The sequence below is a fragment of the Vipera berus genome (assembly GCF_964194415.1).
Source record: "Vipera berus genome assembly, chromosome: 2".
Classification (NCBI taxonomy): domain Eukaryota; kingdom Metazoa; phylum Chordata; class Lepidosauria; order Squamata; family Viperidae; genus Vipera; species Vipera berus.
This window is the reverse complement of record NC_138203.1, coordinates 120179561-120191426: the sequence shown is the minus strand read 5'-3', so window position 1 is coordinate 120191426 and position 11866 is coordinate 120179561. Positions and strand designations below refer to the sequence as shown.

Here is an 11866-nt window from a genome sequence, read left to right as displayed (position 1 = left end):
CTCCAAAGCATCCATCACTCCCACAAATGGAAAGGGATGCAGGAATGGCTGGACCATTCTGCTGATTCTACAGGGGCGAGAGTTTTCCTTCTGAACTAGTAGGAGGTGGGAATTAAAATGCACAGCTTGTGCCCCTGAAAACAGTTGGTCTCCTGCTGCCGCGGAGCTTTTTAGCCACCTCTGCATCTTCCTGTTCCTTAGATACCAAGTTGCCAACGCTAAACCAATCAAGAGCCCCCTTTCTCCTCCCCTCCACTTGCCAGCTATTCTTTCTCTGGTTTTGCCTCCTCTCTTACTCTCTCCAGCTCAGCTTTGCTTTCGGCCATGAAGCTCCAGTGGCTCTGGCATTTCCTTCCCTGCTGCTTCCTGCTTTCCCTGCTGCTGCCCGTGGGTAAGTGACCAGCAGTCCACCCTTCTCCCCCACCCCCACCCCGAGATGCTCTCCGCTGCCCAAACTAAGCCAAAGGCTTCTCAGTGACTGCTGAAAAAAGCAAAGGGAAAGGGTTTGTATTTCCTTGTCACAAGTGGGATAGGATGCAGCTGGATGGGTTTGCCTAAGATGTGTGGGGGCACACACACACACACCCCAAAAAAGAGAGGATTTCCATTTGTCTCTCTTTATGACTCTCCCTCCCCGCCCCTCCCCTGGGCTATATAGACATTTCTGCTTAGATTTTCACTGCTTTCTGCACATGCTGTTTTTTCCATAAAAATCTCTTACCGGCTCCTACTTCCCCATTCTGCACTCCGATTCATTCACTGGTGGTTAGGAAGGGGAATAAAATTCTTTCTTTGGATGAGGATGGTGATGGTGATGGTGATGGTGGTGGTGATGATGATGATGATGATGATGATTTCTGTTGCAGCCATGAGGAATTTGTGTGTGCTTTATTAAAAGAGCATGGAAGGTTTGAGTTTTGGATTCTTTTCCAGACTCTCTCTGCTCAGGATGTAGGTTAAAGGAATTTGGAGGGGGGGGGGTTGAAATCATTCTCTATGGCCCTGAGAATAGAAGTCCTCTACTCTAGCAACATGATATGATTTCCAAAACAAGACATACTAGAGCTTGAAATTATATGGATTATTAAATCTTTCTTGCTCATCTGGCAGAGGTGTGAGTGGAAGTGGAGCTGACTGTGATCCTTCAGGATCCCATCCTGCGCATGGTAGATTAAGGCTGTCAGATCTAACCCCCTGCTCAGTGCAGAGATGGAAAGTCTAGCATCTCCAACATGTGCTTAGACACGCAGCAAAGGGGAACCCATCCTTTCTATTACCATTAGAAAGATTTTCCTAATGTTCCAATCAATATCATTACCTTATTCTGATCTCTTGCCTTGTTGAGATGTCTATAAATCAATTTCTCAATCTCTTTCATTTGTCATTTACACAAATAAGTAAACCTAAGTTCAAAATGAAGGGTGTTGAGAGGTGGCAGCTTGTCATTCAGACTGGAGAAAAATTAGAAATTCATGCAAAAATATTTAGCAAACAAAAGCCCAGTTTTCGTCTGAACAGCTGAAATGCACGCCAATTTACACTGGAGCTCTGGGAGTTGAAGTCCACACATCTAAAAGTTGCCAAGTGTGAAAAACACTTCTCTAATTGTTATCTCTTTCTGAAAATATAGCTGAAATATTCCTTTTCCAGTCCCTCATTGCCTCAATTTGCTTTCTGATCATCCCACTCCCCAGCCAAAAAAAAATGTAAGCAACTTGGGGCAGGTATCCATCTTTTTTGCTTTCATTCTTCATCCTTGCCCCCATCCTTTTCTGACCAATCAAAATTCTTCTCACAGAGGTCCCCAACCTTTTGGGCACCAAGGACCGGTGCCAAGGAGAAAGGTTTTTCCACAGACCAGAGGGGATGTGTTTGTGCATACTGCCTGCATCCCGCAGATGTGGCTTCACTTGTTTGTGCAGCCCAGTTGCTGACATGCTGCAGCCTGATGCTGGTTCATGGATCAGAGGTTGGGGACCCCTGTTCTACCACTCTCTTCAATTTTCTGCAAGGGTGAACTGGCCAGACAGTGCAGGTCAAAATCCTTGTGTTATCCATATCCATTGGATTAAAAAGAGTGAATTCAACAGAATGTCTGAGGATCCTACTAGTATTGTGTGCACTGGGTGCAACAGTGGATGGCTAGTTGCAGAATGATGAAAGCAGCATCAGAACATCATGGTGTCACAATACACACCGTTATGTGTGTTATAATGTTCCATGTGCACAAAAGGGTAGAGCTTGCAGCAGGAGGCCACAATGCCCCATACACCTACACATACTCCCATGCAAGGATGGTGTACATTCAAATATTGAAGGCTTAGGGCCACCTCTTAGGGATTAAGGCCTTCTCTGCTGTTGCTCCCTCCCTCTGGAACATCTTGCCCCCTACATGTGAGGTTGGTCCCAACCCTCCTATCTTTTCGTAAGGGCCTAAAGATGTGGCTCTGCCAATCATCTTGGGGGCCCAGTGGTGGGGGGGAACAGCACAATGGAGGTGGTTGAGTAATAACAGATCCCACCTCCCCCCTACTCTGCCCCCCATCTTCCCCATGTGTCTTTAGTTTTAATGTTCGATTTTAACTTTTTATGTTTTAGTTTAGATGTAACTGTACACCGCCCAGGGCTATCCTATGGTAAGATGGGCAGCCAATAAATTTTATAAACAAACAAACAAATACTTGCTCTCTATATCTGCACGATGGAGGTTGGACCAGAGAAATGCTGAGGGCCCTTCCAATACTATCTCAGAGGGCGGCAAAGTTGTCCCTTAGAAAATACGCTCTTCTGTGTAATTACAACAAAGGTTCTGATCACCATGCTTCACCCCCTAGATTCTTTGATTTCCCCTCCACCAAATCCAGAAGATGTTCTTTCCAACCCAAGGGAATATTAGAAAAGAAATATGGGGAAAGGGTTCAGGACTCAGACTCCCCCACCAGTCTGTCAGCAGGATTTCTCTCTCCCAGAATTTCCCATGGAAGAAGAAGCTAACAAAGAAAGGTGGCACTGAAAATGGGCCTAGGGCTTTGGGAAAATGCAGAATAAAATGCTCCCGATGGGAGTAATTGGACAATTGGAAAGTAGCTCAGATCTCTTTTCTCCTTCCTGAGCATGTAATCTTGAACTATTATCATGGAATTGGGGGAAAAAGGCCCAGAAACACATTTCACATATTTTCCCTTCTTTTCCTTTATTGGACAGAGTTATATCCAACTATTTATTCTGGACCAAGAGGCATTAAATTATATTAGAAATTATTCCTTGTCCAGGTATATAGGAAGCTGTGAAATCGCTCTAAACCATGATTGCTTTAATGCTCTGGATTCATATATAATAATAAATGATAGGTCACTTTGGAGAATGAATGAATGAATGAATGAATGAATGAATGAATGAATGAATGAATGAATGATCTCAGGTTTTCCAACCCCCTGCTCAGGCAAAAAACCCTATACCATTTTGGACAAATGGCTGTCCAGTCTCTTCTTGAAAACTTCCAGTGTTGGAGCATTTACAGCTTCTGGAGGCAGGTTGTTCCACTGGCTAATTGTTCTAACTGTCAGGAAGTTTCTCCTTAGTTCTAGGTTGCTTCTCTCCTTGATTAGTTTCCATCCATTGCTTCTTGTCCTGCCTTCAGGTGCTTTGGAGAATAGCTTGACTCCCTCTACTTTGTGGCAGCCCCTGAGATATTGGAACACTGCTATCATGTCACCCCACGTCCTTCTCTTCATTAAAGTAGACATACCCAATTCCAGCAGCCGTTCCTTATGTTTTAGCCTCCAGTCCCCTAATCATCTTTGTTGCTCTTCTCTGTACTCTTTCTAGAGTCTCAACATCTTTTTTACATCTTGGTGACCAAAACTGGATGCAGTAGTCCAAGTGTGGCCTTACCAAGGCATTGTAAAGTGGTATTAATACTTCACGTGATCTTGATTCTATCCCTCTGTTAATGCAGCCTAGATAAATACCTGAAGACAGCAGGAATGCAAACCTAGCATTTCATAGAGTGAGTGAAGTAAAGTCATTCTTCTAAAAGCTAGTCTTTCTTGCAAAGAAAAGTTTGGTTGAGTGAAAAGCATTGTTTGTGTGCACTGACTTGAAGTTCAGTCTAATTTATATAGTCATTTAGGCACATTTTTCTTTAAATGCAAGTGGTTTTCTTGGAATAATTCCATTTGTGTTCCCTGAGATTCCTTCTTTTATAAACTGTGTATAAACTGTAGCTACAAGAATGATGCTCTCATGTTTCTTTAGTTATTTTGGTATGATAAACATAGTCTGTTGCTAAAATGCCTTGAGAGAGAAAGGAAGGGAATGGATTGAGATTCCTACATAAGCCTATAGGATATTCCCTATCTCTGAACCCAGAAACCTATAAGTCTCTATGTGATCTTTTGGACCAACTAGTTGGTAAATCCCTTCTGAATGCCCTATTTCAGGAGCAGAACAGCACATGTTTGATGTGACCATTTGGCCAGAAAAGCCTGTGGTGGAGCATGGAGGTTCTCTCTGGCTGAACTGCAGTACCAGCTGCCAGGAGGCGGATGCCAGGGGAGGCTTGGAGACATCGCTGATGAAGGAGAGGAAAGACAATGGGACTCATTGGGCAGTTTTCCAGCTTGTGAACATCACAGAGTGGGCGTCTGCCACTGAGTGCTCCTTCAGCTGTTACGGAGAGCATAAATCTGTTCAGGCAAACATCATGGTCTATCGTAAGTGGTGATGATGCAAAGATCTGTTAGTTGTTTATATCTGTAAAAGACTATCTTAAGCAGCTTTTCGTCTAAGTAATTACTTAGTCTAGACCAGCCGAGCCTGAGAGTTGGAAAAATATATATGAACGAAATCAGAATGTGACCCAGGGCACTTTTGAATGTTACACAGATACCGTGATGCTAATTAGAATGGACCACTGGGCTAAATTCCAGGTTCCACAGCCTAGCCTAGTGAGACTTTCCAGCTTCAGCAACAAGCGTTATTATTATCATGGTTGGTTGCACAATCAGCCAGATGTTTAGACTGGATCTGCCATTTTTACCCACCAATCAAGTCCTTCCCAAGGACCTGGCATAGGCAGATGTTGTTTAATAATATTAAAGGGACTATCTTAGGATGTAAGCTGTTCCAGGTAAAGCGGTCTTTTGCAATTAACTAGTGGTATTATTATCATTATCATTATTATTATTATTTCTTCACAATAAAAACATAATAACCTTTTACCTCATTCCCCTATGAGCCCATGGAAGACATCAAGGTGCTGAACAGAACTCCAGTTCGGCTTTATATCTAAGTCCAGAGCTTTTTAAAAAAAGTTAATAGAAATGGTAGGGAACTGAAGAAAGCAGAGGAAGGGAAAAGAAAAATGGGGAGGAAAACTGGAAGGTCTGAATCACTAAAAAGGAGGCAGTCTGCAGTTCATATCCAGATAGATATAACCAGTGCTTTTTTTGTAAAAGAAAAAGGTGCCGGAACTCACACATGTCACACAACCCGCCTTGCCTACCCTACAAGGTTCCATCCAAAAAAGGTGCCGGAACTCCGTTCTGAGTGTTCTATGAGAAAAAAAGCCCTGGATATAACCCAAGAGCTGTTCCCTCTAGTATCACCAAAAGGGACCATGATGATCGTCTCCAACTGCATGTTGCAACCAATTAACTTGTTGGGGTTGAATGTAAGAGATTTTGATAAGGCACAACTACTGGTCAAATGTTCTCAGAATAAAATAATGGCCTTTAGGTAGTCTTCAATGGTTGAGATATGCACCTTTCCAGAAGTGGGTTATCGCATCCTGCATAGCTAGAAGCTACTGCATCTCCATGGGAACCATATGAGCATATGAACAATAGATTATCTACAAAGTATTTAAAGATGTGGCCTAGAAAGACAATTTCCAGATTTATACCATTCAGATCCCTAAGGAAACAAAGCTTGGTGAGATAAAAATGGGTGTTGGGATAAGGTACAAAATTAAAGTTGCATCTAACAGGCTAAGGGCAGAGTCTAGCAATGCATGGTGCTTGAGGAGTAGTGCCTCAAGAAACAGAAAATAATAGCAATAGCACTTAGTCTTATATGCCAATCCATAGCGCTTTACAGCCCTCTCTAAGCAATTTACAGAGTCAGCATATTTCCCCTAACCATCTGGGCCCTCATTTTACTGACTTCAGAAGGATGGAAGGCCGAATCAACCTTGAATTGGTCAGGATCAAACTCCTGGCTGTTGGCAGAGTTTGCCTGCAATACTGCATTCTAGCCACTCCGCCACCAATAATTCGGCAATCTTGGGTTTTCTCTTTCCCCGTGACACTTTACCTCTGAAATTACAATCAAACCTTGAGATGATCGCCTGAGCAGAGAAACCTTGAAAAATGCACTGGGAATGTGTAGTCCACAGGGCTGAAAGACTTCAGTGTCTAAATATTTAACATAGCTAAATGTTGCCTGCTTTTCTGAGAGCTGCTTCTTGCTTTACTAGATTACAGACAAAACCATAGGTTATTGGCAAGATTCCCATAAATGGTCACCACTACTACTTTAAATCTGTTTTGTCTATGAAATATATCTCTATGAGAATTTGGAGAGGAGACATCTTCAATGGTCTAGATCAGTGGGACAGACAATCTATGTCATTCCAAAGATTGCTGGATAGTGATTGCCCTTGTGCTGCATGATTGAATATGCTAGCTGGGACTTGTGGTTGTTCAATATCATTTGGAGGGTCACATGCTGTCTATGCCTGATCAAAATGATTTGAGCCTTCCCTTCCTATGGGATTTCTTCAGCAGCTGCCACCTTCATTTGAAACCCTTTCCCAGTAGGCTTCCATATATCATTGCAGAAATTCCAGAACATGTAGTGCTGGATCCAGTGCCAATAATGGAGATGGGCAAAGTGTATAATTTGACATGCCGAGTTGCCAGTGCTGCTCCCATCCAGCTCCTCACTGTGACATTGTATAAAGGAACAGAAAAACTCCACATAGAGACCTTTGAGAATCACAATGCTCCTGGAGCAAGTGACATCCTAGTGACCTTCCCCATAACTGCTCAGCAGGACAATCACATGGAGGAAGTCACCTGCCACATCGCTCTGGACATGAGGCCTCGAGGGCAGCTCCTTGAAAAGACTTCTTTCAGCGAAGTCCTAAAAGTCTTTGGTGAGTTGCAAGTTTCTTCTTCTTCTTATTATTATTATTATTTCTTTATCTTCTCCAGAATGAAGCTTCCTCCCCCAATAAAAGTGGTGAATAGTTATCAAAATAGAAAGAAAAGAGCTCAAAAACTGAAGAAACATTAAAAGCGATAATCCCAATATCTGGGAATCTTATTTGCTCAGAAAGAGAGGAGTGAGTGTCTATTTGGATCTTAGAGGAACGCTTGTGCCAGGGGACTATGGGGGAACCTGAGTTCTGATCTAACTTGAGAACTGAATCTGGGATCACTGGCAGGCAAAGCGTGACACTTCCCACGTTTCAGTTAGGTACGTTTGCATTATATATTTAATGGCTTTATATTGGTGGAGAGGACGGATGTGGTGAGTCAACATTATTACACTGGAGGGGGTGGGGGGGCAAGTGGGCTGCTGCTTATTCTGCACAGTGAAGTTCTGATGTCTCTGAACATCTACCCGCAGATCTTTCCCTGGTAGTCACTACTACGGTACTAACAGAAGGTTCAAACAGTGATAGAAAAGGGACTTATCAAGAGCGAAGAGATTGGATCAAACCAAACAGTGCTTGGGAATGTAATTCAGATGCATTGGGAATCCAGGAACCAGGTTCTAAACTAACTTCTGGGAAATCAAAACTGCTAATGAATAGCAATAGCAACAACACTTAGACTTATATAGTGCTTCATAGTGCTTTACAACCCTCTCTAAGCAATTTACAGAGTCAGCATATTGCTCCCAACAATCTGGGTCCTCATTTTACTCACTTCAGAAGGATGGAAGACTAAGTCAACCTTGAGCCAGGTCAGGACTGAGTAGTCTGAGGGCAGAATTAGCCTGTAGTACTGCATTCTAACCATTGGGCCACTACAGCTTTGATTTCAGTCCTTATTGTCCTAGATATTTTTTTTCAAACCACCCATCATTCTTCACCCTCAATGTATGTCCACATGGGATTTTGGGGTATGCCCTGGATCTAGATCTCCATTCTCATACACTCAATGGTACACACAGCAAATTATTATAGTTTCTTCCATTTTACTATTACAAAGACTGCAAGCTCACCATGTAAAGAATAACTTGTATCAGAATTGGAAAAGCTATTGATCTCTAGATGTTGTTGAAAATAAAGTAATGCAGCATTGGTCATGTGAGCTGTGGCTGCTGAAAATTAGTTCAGCGACATTCGAAGAATTCAGCTCCCTGAATATGTATCATGTTAATCTTTCAAATTTGAAGTCACAAACGAAAGAAATGCCTGAAAAGGAAAATATAAAGATCCACATTGTTAAGGATCCTAATTATAACAGTGGTTTTCTGCAGTGTTCGTGATTAGACCTCAACTTTGAGAGGTTGCAATGCTTAAATTTTCTCCTGTGCTCATTACTTATTCAGACTCACTTTCTGTTCTTATTACCAGAGGAGACTGGGGTCAAATCTTGCTTCTCCATCTTTCTCCAGCTTCCAATACAAGGTTTGCTGGGTTAGGTTATACTTCCCCACTCCAGAGTGGTGCACAAACTGGGGGTCTTTATGGACTTAACCACTCCTGCTCAATGAGCAGGTGACAGTGGTAGCCAAGAAGGCCTTTACAGAAATTCATCTGATGTACTAGCCATGCCCTTTCCTAGATCAGGAGGCCCTTCAGATAATCACTCATGACCTAGTCACTTTGTGCTGGACCACTAGAATGTGCTCTACATGGGGCTGCCCCTGAAGATCACTCAGAAGCTTCAACTGGTCCAGAATGCAGCAGCATGGGCAGTGAGGGGGATGCCTCAGTCTGTTCCCAAGTACAATTTAAGGTGTGTGTTATGACCTATAAAGCCCTATGTGGCATAGGGCCATTTAGTTGAGGTTTTCTCTACCTTCTATAGTGTCTGCCCAACTGATAAGAACTAACAGGGCTGACATGCTGTCATCAAGAGGCAGGTCTTCTCTGTTCTTGTGCCTGCCCTCTGGAATGAAGTTCCCCTGCAATCCAGGTGGTACCTACCCTGCCTGTTATTCTGTGGGGCTTTGAAGACTTGGCTCTTCCACCAGGCTTTGGACTAAGGTAGCAGGAGCCCTTTCTCGGTTTCTGTGGTTGGCTGGGTTGCCATCTTGTTTTTAATCAGCTTTTACTTAAATAATTATTTTTGTAAGCATGGGTTACATTTTACTATCTTGAAAGGTTGTGTCACTGAAATGTCATAACAAAATGACTAATTATCACTGTCCTACATTTTTCACTTCCCTTTTTTGTTTTGTTTTTTACAATTTAAGGCTTAAAATAGTGGATGTGAGGTGACTCTGGAAGGCTTAATATGTCCTTTTGATATATTTGAACCCAGTGCTCCCACCATCTCTCCATATTTTGGGCCTATCAACTCTAGTGACATCACTATAACACCAGTCATGTCTCAGTAGTCCTTGAAAACAAATAATAACAATGAGGAAGAACAACAAGAAGAGTAAATGCAGCTAGAAAGATTAACCCAACCTGATAAAACCAGGGTTGATTTTTTGTTGTTGTTTAAGGACATATTATTATTATTATTATTATTATTATTATTATTATTATTATTATTATTATTATTATTATTAATGAGTCTTCGGAGAAGGGCGGGATATAAATGGAATTAAAATAAATAAAAATAAATAAATAAAATATGCTAGTGATAAGGAAGCAAAGGTAGCAGTGGCTAGAGGAGGATGACAAAATAAGTGTTCCCTTATTCTCTCCTCTGTGTCATGCATAAATTGTCAAAAGGAGGAAGGATCATTTCCTGTTAGAAGAACCAAGGATCTTTTGAAATTGGGCTAAGCAACGACTGATGAATATTGCAGCCAGACTTCAACTTGTCCCAGTGGAAAAGGGACTCTTAATGCAGTGATATATACAAATATTTTCTGATGTTGAAGTGGAAAAAAAAGTTGGGCCGCTTAAGAATTCCTGTATTTTCACTGATTTCTCAGATAATTTTGAACAATTAAAATTAATTGCAGGCTATTTAATTTGGTAAGCTATTGAAGTGAGCCAACCTAGTAAGAATTTCATTGAAAGGACAAAGAATTGCTTCAGGTTTTTCCCCCTTCCTCCATCCCAGTTCCTAGTTCTGCTTTCAGGAAAGGCATTCTACTGCTACTGAGCATGCGCAAAATATGTAATTATTGTAATCTTGTTAGTGGGAGTCTATTAATAACTGTATGTCAAAGACATTGCCCTTTAGTCTCCCTGAGCTGGATGCTTTAATGAAGTTATGATGGCTGTGACTCACAACTCTGTTCTGGCGCCTGGAGAATTAACTGCCCCCAAATTTTACCTGTAACCGAGTGAGTATAAGGGCATCAGAAAGAAAAGATGCAGGCAGATTTCTTTAATGATTGTCACACAAACATGTGTACCTGGATACCTGAGAACATTAACTGGCTGTATGTCATTTTTCTGTTTCTTCTAAAAGGCTCAAGATATGTTTTAGAAATAAACATATGCCCCGTAACTGAGGTGAAAAACATCAAGTGGTTAAGAACAGTGAAGGGCCCAAAAAGATCAAAACAATTAGTGAGTACATTATGTCAGTGAAAAAACAATAACTGGAGATTATGTGAACCTGTGAAATTTTAAAAGCTTCTCCTGGATGCTTTCACAACATCCTTTCCCACTTATCAACAGTAGGCCCCCTGATACCCCATCCACCTTCCTCAGTGATCACCACCAGCACTCCAATTTATATTTGTCAGTTTTGTTAGCTAAGGAGGAACATGGGCAAACAAAACCTTGACCTGCTCACATATCATTCCCACCCCCATTTTCATTCTGTTTCCTAAAATGGGGATCTGCTTCAAAAGTGATTTTGAACACTAACACTTTTTTTAAAACTACAGAACAACTTCTCATTTCATTCGGTTTCATTTATTATTATTATTATTATTATTATTATTATTATTATTATTATTATTATTATTATTATTATTATTATTATTATTATTATATTATTTAATTATTATTATTATTATTTATTTGACATATACCGCTCTATTCCCATAGGAGTCAGGGCGGTTTACAGGGCAATTAAAACCATACAATACAAAAGTTAAAATAAATTTAAAACAATTAATTAAATTTAAGCCCAAAAGTTAAAACTTTAAAACCCAATTAAAAACCCCTCAGTCTAGGCCAGACAGCTCAAAGAGCCAAGTTTTTAGGTCCCGGCGAAATGAACGGAGGTCAGGGGCAGTCCTAAGTTCCATAGGAAGTTGGTTCCAAAGGGCAGGTGCACCCACAGAGAAGGCCCTCTCTCTGGGAGTCACCCGCCGGCAATCCTTCACCGGCGGTACCCTAAGAAGGCCCTCCCTGCGGGAGCACACAGGACGATGGGGAGTTAATGTCGGCAGCAGGTGTTCCCTCAGATAATCCGGACCCAAGCCATTAGAAGAATCCTTGGGGTGGGGAGCAGTTGGGGCAGGAAATCTGGAGAGAACCAAGAGAAACGTCATCACATTGATAGTCAGCAGCACAGCTGTTATGTACTGGGCTCTTGTGATACACCATGTGGGTTGCTGGAGCACCTAACGGCTCTCCAGCAACCCAGACTGCCAGTCTCCTGTGCTGCAATTGGCTATCCCCAGGCGGCAATGGTTGATTCAAACCTATTGGCTGCCACCTAGGGGCTAGACTATATATTGCAGCTGGTTGCAGCCTTTGCCTCAGTAC

General features: G+C 41.9%; 1 protein-coding gene across 1 annotated transcript in view; it reads left to right on the top strand.

Moving 5' to 3' along the window:
* The first annotated feature begins 285 nt into the window (after window positions 1–285).
* Window positions 286–11866, top strand: part of ICAM5 (intercellular adhesion molecule 5) — a 28899-nt gene continuing 17318 nt past the window's right edge. Inside the window, exons 1-3 of the mRNA XM_081318926.1 lie at window positions 286–391; window positions 4443–4715; window positions 6842–7159. Coding sequence (XP_081175052.1) covers window positions 325–391; window positions 4443–4715; window positions 6842–7159 — 658 coding nt within the window. The 5' untranslated portion in view covers window positions 286–324. The remainder of the gene's footprint in view (window positions 392–4442; window positions 4716–6841; window positions 7160–11866) is intronic.